The 17,738-nt window shown below is 44.7% G+C and overlaps 1 protein-coding gene across 1 annotated transcript; it reads right to left on the minus strand.

Moving 5' to 3' along the window:
* Nucleotides 1-263: 263 nt before the first annotated feature.
* On the minus strand, nucleotides 264-17,186 carry LOC147638894 (peroxisome biogenesis protein 16-like). The gene is made up of 9 exons (XM_086785387.1): nucleotides 16,921-17,186; nucleotides 14,540-14,597; nucleotides 14,184-14,427; nucleotides 13,660-13,994; nucleotides 4,755-5,044; nucleotides 1,886-1,953; nucleotides 1,727-1,788; nucleotides 1,521-1,638; nucleotides 264-1,373 (listed from the first exon to the last, which is right to left on the minus strand). Exons 1-8 carry the CDS (start codon nucleotides 16,987-16,989, stop codon nucleotides 1,577-1,579), a joined length of 1,188 nt encoding a protein of 395 aa, XP_086641513.1. The 5' UTR covers nucleotides 16,990-17,186; the 3' UTR covers nucleotides 264-1,373; nucleotides 1,521-1,576.
* Between the last annotated feature and the right edge of the window lie 552 nt (nucleotides 17,187-17,738).

The raw sequence follows: 17,738 nt of genomic DNA on the forward strand, positions 1-17,738 counted from the left end.
ATTGTGGGAGAGTGGCTTTACATCTATCTGCTTTGTGACACAATAGGCACCCAAATCTTTTCTGCCAGCTGTGGATTCGAACTCTGAAGGCCTCAATTTCGTAGTCATTGGGGGCATTGTTCTCCTTGATGTCATTGGCTTAAGTAAGGCACTTACCCTAAAACCACCAGTGTCATCTCTTTCATTTCAAAAAGAGATGAAGGAGATTAAAAGATAGCGTACATCTTCCATTTGCGAAACTATCCTTTCAAGAAAGAAAACACGAGTGTATATCTATTTTGTTTAATTGTGCCACAAATGTACATGCTAGCAGGAGATGATTTTCAAAAAGCATTTTCCAATTTTTATGACTAGAAATTTCACATTAAACGGCTGGATTTTCCCCTGATTTGGGATATAATTTTCCCAGATCTTGATAGGATGGGTAGCCCGTCAAAAAATTATCTTGTATGAAAGGACAACTTGAGGGTAGTACAAACCAAAACACTACCAGCAAAGATAAGTGCATGCACATAAAAAGAACATAAACCTGTTTACCGAAAGAAACAGGGCATGCGTATGTGGGCCCTGCATGTATAATGAAACTCCCGGAACCAGCCATGTGTCATATTCTTCCCCTGCAACATGGTAAACATGGTGTATATATTCACCTCCTGTGGTAGTGTCTCCCTATGGCGCCAGAGAATGTCCTGAATCTGAAGCTGACTGGAAGAGGGCACAAATGTTTGGGGTGGTGGCATCTGCCTCTGCGGGGACTCAGCACGCTCTCTGATAACTCTATGTGTATGCAGGGCCAACACATCTCAAGCTTGGGGTGGACACTCCTGAGTCCTGGCCATGATCTATCTGTTCCCTCTGGCAACAGTGGGACTAGGTATCTGTTGTACTCATCTGATGGGGGCCAAAGAAACCTGTAATAGATCTCGGTGGTATCTTGCTGACCCTGCCTCCCTGCATGTGTCCTCATCAACGCCTCTGTCACAGAGCAGCTCTAGCAAGTACACACCTAAACATCTCTGATATGTGGAATGCATCAAATGTGACAAGAGTACCAAACCAGTCTCTGAAGGGACAATGCAACCCCCCTCGTATCTCATAATAAAACGGGCCTTTATCTCCCCTGTCGTGCATAGTCTGCACATCCGCTCCTCTTGTCTCTATCCAGAGGCGGTTGGAGGACATCCTCAGCTGACAGATGGCAATCCTCATGGTGTAAGACGTGTCTGAGAGAGAGAGAGAGAGAGAGAGAGAGAGAGATCACTGGCTCCGATGGAGTCAAAAGCCAACACAGCTATGAATAGTTAATGTCTTGTTGGCTCCCGGCCAAGAACACGTCCCTCATGCAGCAAACAGCAGAATATGCAGCTGCAATCCTGCAAGCTCAAAATTCATCTAGTGAACTCTTATGTCACAAAATTGCGCTTGCAGGAATGAATCCAGCTCTCGACTGGAAACCATGTTAAACATTACAGAACTTCCCAACGAGTATATGAAGTTTCACTTCAAGAGTAAAGACTCACCTTAACACAATGAGCTTGTAGGAAGAGCATGCATGCAACTTTACTTGGTTATTTCATTATGAGCCAGATGTATAGCAGTAACGGGTTTGGATACCCATAAAAAACTCTACAACCTTCCCTGAAACCCAACCAGCCACAAACTCTAGGTTAAGTATGTACAAAATACATGAAAAAAACTTGATCTCATGATATGGACTTCAATTTACCTCCTATAGATCCTATTAAGGGTACTGGCCTCAGGGCCCTCTCAGCTACCCCAAGACAGGGCCTGAAAAACAATGGAGGCATATAACATGTATTATTCAATGTACAGTCAAAGTAAAACCACAAACAAATCGGTTTTAGAAAAAGACAGCCGATTTTACCTTGTGTACATGCTGAAAAATGGGTCCCTTGTGATATAGAAAAACAAAAGCAACTGCCTCCTCTTTATCTGTAAAAAATCAGGCATTTACCAGGATAAATGACCTAGCAGGGATGCAAAGCAATCTTTTTCGTATGCATACAGGAAGTACAATCAAGCCCCAAGTACTTTCATTGCTTTATTGATTTGTATATGGCTTACAAGATGGTATCATCAAATGCATTCACGGCCTCTATGCATCAACCACTATGTTCTTGATCCCATTTTATCTTACATTCAGTAGAGTTAGATGAAACTCGCGGCGGGGGACTAGGGCCTTTGACACACTTGTTGATACCATCAATGCATATTAAAACATTTAAACATGGCCACAGCCTTAACACATATCCATCATCACTTTGCATAAAACATAAAGCTGGACAAAACATCCACAAATGCTGAAAATGGAGCTTGCACGTGTGACACCGCATAGAGGCCAGAATGGGCCGACCCCCCCCCCCCCCCCCCCCCCCCCCCTTGGAGTATTTTATTACCCAAGGAGAATAATATCAATGTACAAGCTTTGAGGGCCTTACTCTCCCCACGGGAGATGCCGGATTATCCATATACAAATGCCATAACACAACCCAACACGAGGCAACCAAGCCGGAACATAGGCTGTAGAAATGCTGAGCCAACAATATAATCCATATACTTCCGTGTGGGTACTGATTCTTCCCCAAAAACCACGGGTCTTCATGCAATAGAGAGGGTACAGCAAGTACAACTCTCCATTCAGCCGATACAGCAGATACAGTGGCTGGTACAACCGGTACGGTGGCTGGTACAGCAGAAGCTGGTACAATTGGTACAATGGGTGGTACAGCAAGTACAAGGGCTGGTACAGTAGGTACAATGGCTGGTACAGCTGGTACGATGGCTGGTACAGCAAGCACAGCAAGTACAAATGTTGGTATAGCAAGTACAATGGTTGGTACAGCAAGTACAATGGTTGGTACAACCGGTACAATGGCTGGTACAATAGGTAGGTGGTTGGTACAGCAAGTACAAATGCTGGTACAAGTACAATGGCTAGAAATCATAATAAATGATTGAGTACCCTTGCCTTCAGTATTTCTTCGCGATGGAAGCCTCCAAAACAGTCCCCAACAGCCGGTATTCTTCATGGGCAGCCTTCAAGAGAGAGAAAGAGAGTAGCCATCATTAGGGTAACCTGTAACGGTGGTAGAGGCTAGTGTGGAGCAAGAGAGCCTCTATTAATGAAGAGAGAGGGCTCCAATTTATAGATTTGGGCCTCCCATGAGCTAAAATGGCAAGAGAAGGTTACGATGACAAGTGGAGAGCCACACAATAGCTGAAGTGACAAGTGTGAGGCCACTTGTCTCACTTTGATCCTTTTTCTAACAAGTGTCAGGCCACTTGTCTCACTTTGGTCCACTTTCTTGCTACATGTCCCAATCTAAGAGATGGGTCCTTCCATAAACTTGTTGTCATGCTTTGTATTCCCTTGTACGATGGGAACAGCATGCACATTTATCTTTGGTTGCTTCTCATTTTCCTCCTTACGTTGTGGGCATTCCCTTAACATGTGATCTTTGCTACCACATGAGAAGCATTTACCCTCCTGAGGCTAAACTTGTGCTTTTTCTAAGAGGCATCCTTGGGCTGCGCCTTCCCACCACTCTTTACATCTTTTACAAAAGGTTTAGCATGATGTCCGCTCTTTTTCTGGTTATGACCAGCCCTCTCTTTGCCCTTGAACGCATGGTCACGTGAAATCAATTTCAACCACGCAGAGATGTGTGCACGTGCATTATGCAATGGATATATCTCCTGTTCCTGGAACCTAAAGATAGCAAGTCTTCCCAAGCACGGACCTGGCTCAGTGGGAAGTCTAAACTGGGATCCCTGAGAATGGGTCCACATCCTAGCCACACTACGGGTGACACAAGGCTTGCAAGTGCTGGGTTCCTCCAAGTGGGTGGAAGTTAGTTAAAGCAAGACCTTGACGAGACATCCATGTGAGTGGAGGTATCCAAGATAACAAAAACCAATAGCTTAAAACACAATCATGATGGCCACCTTGGAAGAGAACAAGCAGTGGCAATCTCGCGCGCTACATGTACGAGTCACCGGCCTCCCCGTGGGAAATTCCCTGAGGGAAGACAAGGATGGGGGGTGGGGGGAGGCACACCAGTGGCCTGCAATGCGAGGTCACCGGCACTGTCCGAGAGGAAGGGACCCTACTGCCAGCTGCTGCAGAGGAAGGCCCTCCGACGTCTCCACATGTCACCATTTGGCCGCCCAAGTGGTCTTCCCCTATTTCGTGCTAAGGTACGGATGGCCAAGGAGCTTCGTGTCACCCGTACTGAGGCCAAGACTTGCGTCACCTATGGGGAAGAGACAAGATTTCCTTGACCTTCGTGAAGGCATCGCAGACAAAAGCCGCCGCACTTTCCAAGTTACTTGTGCTTGCTATGTATGCGTCCATGGATGCAATGGCTTCTGTAAACTTCGTCAAATGCCCCTTTCATTTTAAGGAATGCATCATGCTGCTGTTTGAGGGAGTCGGAGGTGGAGTGGACATTGCTGGTGGCAAGATGACAATAAGGGAGAGTGTGATTTTCTGGTTTTCAGTTTTCTTTTTTGGAGAGAGACAGAGAGATGTGCAGCTGACCCCCAAAGCATGGGTATGTGTGTGTGCGCGCGCGCGTGAGAGAGAGAGAGAGAGAGAGAGAGATTCTAACAGTAAGTTCAGTATTTCATCCTCAATTGCAAAAGTTAGAACTATTACCCTTAAAACTCATGTCAATGATGACTCAATAGAAGTAATCAGGTTAAGATAAGAAACACCAAAACAAGCCACTTACTTCTTGAATCTCCTCATTGGAAAGAGGAGGGCTATGAGTGCACTCATTTCCATTGTCGCAAGCACCCATCAACTGTCTACCCTTCAAACACTTGGCCACTACAATAGTGGTTATGCCAGTTGCCTCTAGAGCAAAGGAAGCCAACCATGGCTTCCACGATCTCAACCCATACCGCCTTATCAAGAGCACATATACCAATGGCCTTAGTATAAATATCCATTCTCCAACAGCTGAAAACTCCTCAGGCTCAGGCATCTCCCAACTTCTCCTGGAGACTGGTTTTGGAATACCTGATGGTACAACAAAGCAGGAAATGACCTTTAGTAAAACAAGAGAGCAAACAAACCTTCAAATCTTAAGTACCATAAGAGTAAAAAGAAAGCAAACTCTAGATCAAGCTCAGAAAACAAACAGCAAACCCCAGATCAATCTCAAAAAGCTCAACATATTACATAGCCTCTTCATAGACACACAACAAGTCTCCTCTTGCCCCCTAGGCACTAGACATCATGAGATCACCCCTAAAGCTTTTACTCCCTTTAAAAAGCTCTTACATGGCACCTTCATCTTGTCAGCAAACATAAGGCCTATCTGCCCAACTTCGCATGCCCTTGGTGTGTCAAATTGTCCACCCAATAAGCCTGCAGATGTGTAGCTTCTAGAAGACTAACTCACGTCTTTTCTTATACAAAAAATGCCCTGAGATCTGCATTGAAGGTAAGACTCCCTTTTAGAAGCTTACATTTCGCGCCTCACCTGGTCACCAAGAAAACCTGCAATCCTATTACTCGATGTAACATGGGTGCTTGTGAAAGAGAGTATGAATTGATTGACTGCAATTAGCGCCTCATCAGAGACTTAAAACCCATGCACAAACTGCTTCTTCTTCATGCTCAATACACAATATAGAGATATGACCTAATCTACCATGTATTTCTAACATGAAGTATACAATGCTGAATAGAGATACTCAATGGTAGCACTGCTCTTGATTTTTCAATGACTCAATGGTAGCATTGCTCTTGAGCTTTCAATGACTCAATGGTGCTGACTAATCAATGAATGAAAATGACTAAGGCCTAGAATCTTAAGTGTGTTCACACAATAACCCAATAACTCTGTCCACACTTGGCTGTTCATTGGGCACCTAGATAATATTACAATGATCTAGTACAAGAGCCTTTACAAACACACGAATCCGGCATACTCGACCTCTGAGCTAGCCAATGGGTAGAAGCATGTCCACGTTACACTCAGGAGAGCGTGCAAGTGACACTCGAAGAAGCACCTCCTGATGAAGTGATTGGCACTAAAGAAAATCCCCCTGCACACCGGTTGAGTAACGTCTTCATTCCAACAGTCACTAAAGCATGCCCATGCATTTGGTCCCTTCACCAGTCTTGACCAGTGTTTCACACACTAAGCAGAGCCATGGTGTGAACAGGGATTTTCCATAAAAGCAAGCTGGAGCATTAACTCGCAAAGTTTATTCAAAAAGATGACTTCTGAGCAAAAGAAACATGGGATTTTCATCATTAAAGTGACTTATAATGTTTATAAGTTAGTGTTTTCACACATCATTAATGAAGGGCTGGACATATTATTATTTTGGGCATGTATATGTGGACAAAAAAAGGCGCCGAGGGAAAACGTGGGCTACAAGTTGGGAAAAGCACAAAAGTTGATATTTTTGGGAGGTGCTTCTCTTTTGGATCATCAGGTACATGCGCAGGAGGCACAAGACTGGCTTCACCAAACATTGCTCTCTCTCTTTTCTGCTGGCTGACTGCAGCCTTTTGTCTCTCTTTCCTTTGCGCTGGCTGTACAGCTGGCTGGTGGTGGCCTTTCCCTTGCGCTGGCAGTACAGCAGCTGACAGCTGGTCGTACAGTGGTGGCTGTACAGCAACTTCAATTCAGCAGCCGTACCCACATGTGTGACAACTGTCATCAACCTTGTCATGGGCAGACTTGGGGGCTATTTCTAGGACTGTTTTGGAGGAATCTGGGACAGTTTTGAGAGCTCTTCCGGGGCTGATTTGAGGCTCTGTTTTGGGGCTGTTTTGGCGCGGAGTTTGGGGCTGTTTTGGCTCCGTACCAGGCTGTTTCATGGACTGTTTATGAGCCGATCCATGGGACTGTTTTGAGACAGTTTTTCGGATGGCTTTTGGTGCTGTGTTTTATCTTGGCACTGGATAGATATCTGGGCAAGAGATTTGGTGATGCTTTGTGGAAAATCAAGTGTTGTATGCACCCACACCTTGGTTTATTGTAAAAGCTTCTCTCTGAATAAAGAAGTTCCTACGGGGGGCGGCAGTTCCGGCTCAATGCGGTGTTTTTATATTGTATATTGTTCTTTCGTTGTGTTTTCATGCTCTGTGTCTAGTACTTTTAACTGTTGGTCTTTTTGTTCCGGGTTCTTTTTATTGGTTACAGTGGTATTAGAGCACAGGCTTTCTCGGAAGCAGAAGCTTCCTTTTAACAATGAGAAAGAGAAAAGATCAGAAGTGGGGACTACATTGACCAACAGTTTTGCTTTTAAGCTTGTTGAAGCAGTCATGAGCAGTAGACAGCTTGGTTTAAGGATTTATGGATTCACAGATTTTATCATCGAAGTATGGAGTTGGCTTTATGTGCCCATGTTCAGCACTCTTTCCATATGGATTATTGTGGATTATAAATCAAGTTTACGAGCAAGCTATATGGAGCTATCTCTGCACCGTGGTTTACTGTAAAAGCTTCTCTCTGAATAAAGAAGTTCCTACGAGGGGCCGGCCGTTCCGGCTCGATGCAGTGTTTTTATATTGTATATTGTTCTTCCGCTGTGTTTTCATGCTCTGTGTCTGGTACTTGAAGTGTTGGTCTTTTTGTTCCGAGTCCCCTTTATTGGTTACACATGCACTAGTGTACCTGCCCAGTGCCCACCATATAAATTCTAAAACTCTTTTTGGAAATCCAATGCTATATCCTTTAAAATGGAAGAGTGATAATGTGGATGTTGCTCCTCAAAACCTCATAGACCAATATCCACCAACTCCATGTTAGGCTTAAATGGTTGGTCCTCCCCATGGACACAATCAAGGAGATAAACTCTAATTATGAAGTAATTATGCACACAGATCATCCAAACAAAGGAATTTTATTTTTTTAAAGCATTCCTACACAAGGACATTGCACTGGGTTCAAATGGCCACCCCCTCCCCCCCTTCATTTTCTGCTGAGTATTTGCTTTAATGATATGAAAATGGAAGTACAACAGCTAAAAGTCCGCTCGTTGTCTCACTGTGCTCTTGTGCTCTCAATTTCTTATCGAATTCCCATGGAGTCGTGAATCAGGAGCACTATATAAGTGAGTCTTCGGTTATTATTGATTCATTGTGGTCTGGACCTAGACCAAAAGGCTTAATCCTTCCATGGACATGGCCGATCACGGGGGCAGGCACTGGTTGCTTGCTGAGTGAAATGCTCCTCGCTAGGAATAATACGATAAACCCTTATCATCTCATTCATCAAAGTAAATATGGGTTTGGTTTTCATTATGGACAAACTACCATGAATACAAACTGCTGGAGTATCGGGTCCGTCCTTGCTAGAGTATCAAGTTTCGGTCGGTCGGTCCCGAATAAGAGAAAACCAATTATGTTGGTAAAAGCTCATACCGCCGCTATTGAGTAGGCCACTACCCATTCGCACAATTCGGGACCAGAGCTAATGCATGGACTCGTGGGAGTGGAAGCTTAGTCCCTAGCTCGAGAAAGGATTGCAAACGTGAACCTATGGTTGAGTGGTGAGCCTACATGCACCCCTGTCATGTGCACAGTGTGTATCTACCGTGTGCTATACGCATGCAAGACTAGTTTCGAGGCTTGGGGAAGCTTGGAACTAGGCAGGCTGATTGACGAGCTGAGTTAGGGAAATACTAACGGGCGGGCACCCAAGTATGGACGGGCGGGCGGCCAAGTGTGGACGCCTGATGACCGGCCAAGAGCCTATAAAAGGGTGGCCAAGGTTAGTTACTGTATGATAGAGAGTCTCGTGAGTTTGTGAGAGCTCTATGGTCTTGGAGCCTGGATCTAGTGCAGACGTGCACCTGCTTTCAAAGCCGAGGCCGGCGGCAATCTCGAGGCCCGCGAGGGCAGCTTCGTGGCGGTATGGGACGTCACGAGGAGGAGATTGGACGGTACGTCAACCTAGTTAGCTCAACTCGTGGCTCGGTGGGGACAGCCAAGACTGTGGGCTTGCCCACGGCTGTCATGGTTGGGAGGTGAGTCAGGCCTGCACCCCCTTGCTTGTTTGTTTGTTCGTTTGTTTGCAAGAAACGAGTTTCGAACCAAGATCGATCACGAGGGGATCCGTGGGGATTTGACAGTGGTATCAGAGCATACCTCGTGAACGAGCAAGTCGGTAGGTAGAGAAGAAGAGGTCGAAGAACGGTATGTGTTAAAAAGCTTGCTGTTTTTCTGTGCATACTGCAGTTTGCAGATTTTGTATGTGTTTTTTCTTCATCAAAGACACCCATGTTGATGGGGAGATGGTAGGTTTAGAAGGGTTGATTGCTTTTGCAAAGAAGAGGCATGTTTGTTGTGCAGTTGTATAACCTGCAGGGAGAGAAACAGAAAAAAAATAACGCATGTTGCTTTTCGTTGTTTTTTGGCGCATGAGAGAGAGAGCGAGAGAAGAGCTGGCGAGTCGGGTTCTGTTGACGTGACAGGCACGCAGGTAAGTTGCAGGCGGGCGGGTGCGTCACCTGGCGGACTAGGCCTGTAGGCAGTCGGGCGGCCAAGCCTGCCAAGCCAGGCGGCTTGCGCAGCCAGCCAGGCAGCACCTAGGCCAGGCCTACGCAGCCAACGCAGGCAGCGCCCAGGCCCATGTTGCCAGCGGCCGTGCTGCCCAAGCCCACGCCGGCTGGCGTAGGCGCACACGCAGGCTGGTGCGAAGGTCCTGGCGCCGGTAGCAATGACGACAGCAGCGACGGCCAGCACTCCACGTCAGTAGCAAGCGCCGGCTAATCCAGGAGGTTGAGAAAAAAAAAACACGTAAGGAAAGCATTCGTTTTTAGTGCTTTCGTTTTTTGTTTTTTTTAGGGGAGTTTAATTTTTTTTTTAAAGGTTTAAAAGTCCTCCCCTCTCCAAGGTTTCCAAAGGTGTTTATTTTTTTTAAGAAAAGCGAATATATATATCCATATATATATATATATATTAATATATATATATATATATATATATATATATATATATAAACACAAAAGCTAAAGCAAAAGCTAAGCCTAGCTTTTCGAGTTTTTTTTTGGCTTTTGGGAAACCTTTATAAACCCCCTCAAGTGGGCTTCTTGCCACACATCTCTCAAGTTCTCAAGTTTTCAAGCTCTCAAGCTCTCAAGTTCGCTTGCACTTTCATTGTGCAAAGATCGAATTTTCTCTCCGCGTACCCTCTTCACGATGTCGACCCAAGAATCAGAGTTGGAGCCCCTCGTGGAACGCGAAGGCTTGCCAGCTACGGAAGGAACCGATGCCGATCTTTTTGACGATTTTGTGTCAAAATCAGATTTCCAAGAGTTCAAAGTAGCTCTCGAAGCTTCTTCGACGGAACGTCAGGCACAAATCGCAGCCCAGATGCAAGCTTTGCAGAACTCCATCGCTCTATTGACCACTACCCTCTCTACTTTCTCGGGAATGGATACCTTGGCTTCAGCTTTAGGCCCCAACATTACTCCGGAACCATTCGGGGGCGAGCAAAAGCAGCGAACCAAGGAGATCGTGGACACGTGGCTACACAAGTGGCAAGTTCACTTTCAGTTTCATCCATATGATGATGGAAAGAAGATACAGTTAGCAGCAGGTTTCCTGTCCGGCAAAGCTTTGCTTTGGTGGAAGGAACTGAACCCTAAGCCAACGACTTGGGCACAATTTGAAGATATCTTCAAGAAAGAATTCCTCAAGAAAGAGGATGATTATGATGTTGTTGCCCGGTTTTCAGCTTTGACCATGACCTCGCAGCACCTCACTTATGAGGTCTACCTCCAAAAGTTTCGTGACTTGCAGACGAAGGCTACAAAGATGGATCCCACTACTCTTTTGGGGTTTTTCGTAGCTGGTTTACCAGACTCGTACCGATTACAGGTTAAAAATAACAAATGTAAAACTTTGGACGAGGCCATTCATTCAGCTCGTATCTATGATGATACGATGGTCTCTTCCAAATCGAAACCCGTTACCGAGCAGGGGAACAAGCATAAAAGAAAGTTCTCCGCACCTATGGCTAACACGACAGAAGGAAAGTCTTCGGACCAACCTTCGAAGAATACAAGTTCGACACCAGCGAAGAAGAAACGACTCCTTAGGGCTTTGAAGCTCAAGAAGGAAGGACGTTGTTTTATCTGCGAAGAAAAAGGACACATGCGTAATGAGTGCCCGAAGCAAAAGGGTACCAAGTCAAACGCAGGACCCAAGCCAAAGGCAGCTAACCAGTTGTCTTTGACAGGTACGTCAATTACTGTACTTTCTCGCCCTAGTACTTGTTCTGATTGTCTGTTCAATTCTAAAGTATTTGGCATACATGATCTTCTCCGAGTTTATGGAGAAGTGAATGGCCATAAAATTCACATTCTGTTAGACCCCGGCAGTTCGCATAACTTTGTTAACTACAAATGTAGTTTATCGAGCAATTGCTTAGACTGTACGGGTTATCGCAGGACATAGTCAGTGATAGGGACTCTAAGTTTACGAGTGATTTTTGGAAACTTATTTTTGAGAAGTTGGAAACAACTTTGAATTTGAGTTCCTCGTATCATCCTCAATCTGATGGCCAGACTGAAAGAGTGAATCAGATTTTAGAAGATATGCTTCGAGCATATGTATCCAAAAGACAGAGTTCATGGGAGGATTATCTTCCTATGTTAGAATTTGCATATAGCAGTACTAAGCATACGAGTACAGGGTTTAGTCCTTTCATGCTTATGTACGGTTTTCAACCAAGATCACCTGTTACAGTAGGATTCTCAGGACTTCAGCATGATGCAGCACGTAATTTTTTGCAAGATATGCAGGAAATGTTACAAGTTGCAAAGGAATCTATTAGAAGTGCTCAAGACCGAGACAGGTTTTATTCTAATAGACATCGTTCACCTAGAGAGTTCTCTGAAGGAACGATGGTGTGTTTGCGAGTTCCGAAAGATTTCGAGACTTTACGGACAGGTAGATCTCCGAAATTATCCCCTAGATACTGTGGACCATTTCGTGTTACACGACGGATTGGTTCAGTTGCATATGAATTGGATTTGCCTTCTCATGTGAAAGTTCATCCTGTATTTCATGTCAGTAGACTTAAGGAAGTACTGGGTGGAGCAGATCAGTTAGTTACTCCTCAAGAAATTATAGATGTCCAGGACATGACATTTGTTCCGCACGAACCTGAAAAGATTCTTGGATTTCGTGAACGAAGATTGCGTCATACGCTTATCACGGAATACAAGATCAAGTGGAAGGATCGTGTTGAGGAGGACGCTACATGGGAGACATTGACTTCTCTTCAGAGAGATTACCCTGGCTTTTTAGTGAGCTCAGGAGTGAGCTCTTAGAGGAAGGGGAGTATGTCATGTGCACAGTGTATCTACCGTGTGCTATACGCATGCAAGACTAGTTTCGAGGCTTGGGGAAGCTTGGAACTAGGCAGGCTGATTGACGAGCTGAGTTAGGGAAACACTAACGGACGGGCACCCAAGTATGGACGGGCGGGCACCCAAGTGTGGACGCCTGATGACCGGCCAAGAGCCTATAAAAGGGTAGCCAAGGTTAGTTATTGTATGATAGAGAGTCTCGCGAGTTTGTGAGAGCTCTATGGTCTTGGAGCCTGGATCTAATGCAGATGTGCACTTGCTTTACGCAGCCGAGGCCGGCAGCAATCTCGAGGCCCGCGAGGGCAGCTTCGTGGCGGTATGGGACGTCACGAGGAGGAGATTGGACGGTACGTCAACCCAGTTAGCTCAGCTCGTGGCTCGGTGGGGACAGCCAAGACTGTGGGCTTGCCCACGGCTGTCATGGTTGGGAGGTGAGTCAGGCCTGCACCCCCTTGCTTGTTTGTTTGTTCGTTTGTTTGCAGGAAACGAGTTTCGAACCAAGATCGATCACGAGGGGATCCGTGGGGATTTGACAACCCCTCTTTGCTTGTACTAATCTTGTTTATGCATGAGCCAGAGAACCCATGGACACCCAGTTACCGCAAAATCTCGTTAAGTACCCTAATCCTATTGAGGAAAAGGAGAGACCCCCGGAGAGAGCACACTCCCTTCTAAGAGCCAGACACCCCTGCTCCTAGTGACCCAAACCCTCCACTCGCCAACTCGAAATCCGGGACTTGCTCCAGCAATATGGAGAGGTGGCCCCACAGGTGGTGTATAATTTAGGCCAAGTACACGGTCCATGAGAAGGACAACACATTATGAGCCCGGACACATGAGGTTCTTCTGCTGCCTACTTTATTGTACACACAGTCTATGTAGTACATTGACCCTGTCTATCTTTTCCGCAGCAAGTCTTTCACTATTTTCATGTTGTCTTAACATCCAGTTTACTCATGGATCACATGTAAGAGCTTTTTGTTCTCATAGACCCTTCGGGTCTTTCGTAGACGTTGATAACATTTTTCTTTGTTTCTCTCTCTCTCTCAATATGTTGTATATCTTAATGTTTTCTACATTTTGACATGTTAACTAGGCACCTTGGTTTCTTAAAGAAACATATAAGGAGATGCTTGCTTGCAGAAACATTAAAGCAATTCCTCACCTCAAAGAAAAACAAACTACAACTAGTTTTGCCTTTTTTTCTGCACACTTGTACCTATTGAAGGAGCTTGATTAGTTTGAACTTTTAATGATACATACTAGGTCAAGTGCTAAAGTTTGAATGCTTACATGGAATATCTACTGGGCTTGTAGGGCTTTCCAGGTTGCCTTGACGCCGATAAGTCCATGATGGTTTCGTGCTGATGCCAACATTTTCCCCAAATTTCATCAAAGCCATTGTGGCTTTTGCTTCCAGATCTCCTGGCAGTGAGCTTTTTCTAGCATCTCGAGAAGAAAACTGCCTAGTTTGTCTTCCAACCGACCCTCTATCCATCATAGCCCCTGCAAAGCTCGACCCTATGTGAGGAACTCTAGAACCGGCCTCCTCTGTATGGACAGCTTCACCCCCATAAAGAAGCATTCGATACCCATTTCGATGCAGGATTAGAAAACGTAAACAAGCCCTGTCACAAGCACAATAAATTTAGCCATCCAACACTTTCAGTTCATCCATATGTAAAAAGGTTGACTCTTTTGTCCTTTTTGTTAATGGTTGATTCTTTTGTTGGACTTTTTACTTTTCTTGTCAAAGGTGATTAGATCATTTCGCAGAGGAAATTATAGCTAACTAGGAGATGAACACAAAAGGTTACTTTATAGCTTCCATCGCTGCCAATATGTCCCACTTCTTTTCCCGGCCTTTGCAATATTCTGCAGCTACTTCAACCAAGACTTCCAGCTGTTTTACAGCCGATAAGGAGGATGCCAAGGGGAGACACAGTTGCTGCCCATCTCTTGCTAAAGCACTGCCTGGTAGATGATGTGTCAATATATGCTCTGGCGCAGTGTCGATAATGTGCTGGTTTAGTACTGTCATGAGACCTAACACTGCAGCAACTGCAGAAGAAGAGAAAGTAGAACAATCAAAATCTTATAACTATTTTGGAAAATTCGCAATTATTTTCAAGATTACAACAGAATGAGGGTGGCTCGTAGGTGATGCCATTACCAGCTTCAGTCCCAATTTCGGAGCTTGTAAATCGCTCAGGTAAGAACCAAGTCATAGTCTGCAATCCCAACCAAAAAAAAAAAATCCAGAACTTAAGAAGGGTTCAACATGTGCAGGTGCCCTAAAACTCCAAATGTCCTAATCTCATACCTCTATTAATTCTATTGTATGTACTCTCTTGCCTACATACATAAATTCAGCCCCATACAACAAGATGCTACTACTTTTTTTTTCAACTGGCCTTAGGCCCAAGATCCTTCCATAGTTATTGTTTTTCACCACCCGTAGACGCTTTTATATGCACCCGTACGCAATGCGACCGAGGAAGCACCTTGTGGCGTTTTGAACCCAGGACCTCCTCGTCCTAGACAAGCACCTTAACCACTTGAGCTATCACCTCATTGGCAACAAGATGCTATCACTTAACACGTGCATTCAGGATATCTATGGGTAGCTCCACACAAATGACAAACCAGCAAAGATGCATACCATACCACATCACCACTAGAGTGCTTAGTGGTCAACTCTTTGTAATGAACTAACTTAGATATATGTTGCTCATAGCCTCGAACATTGTTTCAATTTACCTTGTGAGATTCTTACCGTATGGAGAGAAGACCGACTTCGCAACTAGAACAACCTGCTCAAAGGGTATACATTCAGTACGAACAACAGAAACAGCTCCAAGGCTCAGATTTCAGCAATGGGGAGAGGAGTAATGTTTTCTTCCTCTATCACAGCCATGCTCATTGATCTTAGTAACCAATTGAACCAGCGATACACAAAAGTGCAACCAATATGACCTGATTGGGCATCTATGGCCGGAACTCACGCATACCAAGGTCAAGCTCGCACACAAAAAGGATTGATTCAAGTCTTCCACAATCGCTTGTCTTTCCTCCCTTCCTCTTTTGTGTGTATTCTCAGTTCAGGGCTTCAGCGTGATTCAAAGAACCACGGTTCCATTAGTGCACCTTGACACTGGAATTACACAAGAAGTTCATCTTTGCTACTTGACATGGGTACTAGAGTAGATCCAAACAGCCAATTTTTGGCCACAAATTCTCCTCCTGTTGTAGGAAAAAATCAGTTTGCATATCAAATTTGCAGGTCAGTGTTCAGCCATCAATTAGCACTTCCGCCTGGAACACAGCCTGTACAAATTTGAACTATGTATGTGTTCGATTGAACAGAACATGGTCCACTAGAATTACAAATGGCTTCCTTCTTCCATTCCTCCCATCCTTGATTAGACCTCCAAACATGTACAATTTCTTTTCCCCTTTCTTAGTATTTCCTCAAAAGAGGCTTCTATTGCATGATTGGGCACTTCCAATGATTGCCATGTGGCCAATTAGTTCCATAAACTTTGGGCCTTTCACCTGAAGTCATCAATTGATGCCTTTGGGCATCCCCTAGGCCTTTTCTCTTTACATTGACCACCTCAAACCTCCATACTCATGCACCCACCCTTAGGAGAATCAAGCCGATGCACAGCATGTGACGCTGACTGCATTGACACCATGGGCATATAGAGGAGTTAGCCATGCAAAAGTGCAGGCCCTGAGGCCAATTACAGGAGATTTTAGCAGCACACGTGACACAAAGTATATTCATCATCGACTACCTGACCATCAATATGGCTTTTTTTCCCGGGAATACAATCAATTTTTTGCCTGCTTGATATGAAGTCTTTAGAATGGCAAAGGTCCTTATCTGGTTCACAGAAAGGGAACCCTAACAAGGACCAGCATATCTTCAGTCCCAAGTGCAATGTTGCACCCATGGGCCAAATCCAGTCCCTAGTACCCACTGGCCACATCCAGGCATGAGTGGGTGTATGGTCTATGCCATTTACCGTGTTGAAACTAGAAACTATACACTCCCTTCTATTGGGAGAAAAATCTGAGTGAATTCTCACGCCCCCAGGAGCAATAGAAAAGAGTCTTTCTACATATTTGAGAGAAAGACAATATTGTTGCTCTCAAGTTTATTAAAGCCTTTGCAACCCTTTGAGGCATGTCACCCTTCTAGTAAGGGGATGTGATGATCTTCACGTAGGAAAAATGATGTAATTTTCCCTTCAAATACAAAGAGCAAGGAAATTTACCCATAATTTCACCCTTCAAAAAAAGAAATAATGCGACCCCCCATCAAAACATAGGCTTGGTGGCAGTAATTAGGTATGGCATCATGGCATCACATCCCCGTAGAGACCATGGAGACATGGAACATGGCATCACATCCCCATGGAGACCATCAATCCAACATATGCTAAGTTAGTAAGGGAAGGGAGGGAGCGGCCGAGGCCAGGCTGGGTGCCGCAGGGTAGCTCTTGTACAGAAAAAATTGCATGAGCTTTTAGTGCATGCGGGACTTACATTGGCAATGTTCTCCAGGGAGGCGATCAGCTGTCGGTTCTGCCGCACCCACGCCTTGTAGGTCTCCATGGCCCTTTGTTGCTGTGCTGTGGCTGTGTATGTATGGCAACGACAAAGCTCTACTGCTGCTGTTGAGAGACCCTATCACCTCTTCCTGCTGAGACCTATCACCTCTTCCTTTTTGTGGCGTAAAACGTAGACCTTCGCTTTCTTTTAGCCTTTATACATACGCATGGCATCAAAATTCGGCACGCGTATTATTATTTGAAGTATAGTATGTTGAAGAGAGAGAGTATCTAAGCAAAGAGAAAAAGCTAAAGGAAAACTAGAATGCTTCGGAGGGCATACTTGTGTACAGTTTTATTCATATGCTTGGCATCAAAATTTGGCACGAGTATTATTGTTTGAAGTATAAGTGTTTGTTTGCTTTTGCTGGAGAGAGAGAGAAAGAGTGTTATGAGAATTACTCTTGTTTATTAGAAATTATATTTCTTATTTTATATCGGGGACGTTTGTGTGTGCCATGTCTATTGGTACGTGTAATTTGATTTTATGATTGCTTATATTCTCATGACGACATTGAGATTAATTGATGTGTTCAATTAATTGTTTAACTAACGTGGATTGTGTCTATGAGTATAGGTACCAAGATGTGTGAGGTATTGATTTAGGTGTCACACTATACGAGTGTGTCGATTGAGGTATCGTATGGCATAAGATGTACGAGGGTACCTATTGTGGTGTCGCATTATACGAGGATACCGATTAAGGTGTCGTATGGATGGTGGATTGAGTAGTGACATGGAGATGGAGATCAT

This window comes from Cibotium barometz, chromosome 4, assembly GCF_041138505.1.
Source record: "Cibotium barometz isolate CiBa-2024 chromosome 4, ASM4113850v1, whole genome shotgun sequence".
In the NCBI taxonomy this organism is placed as follows: domain Eukaryota; kingdom Viridiplantae; phylum Streptophyta; class Polypodiopsida; order Cyatheales; family Cibotiaceae; genus Cibotium; species Cibotium barometz.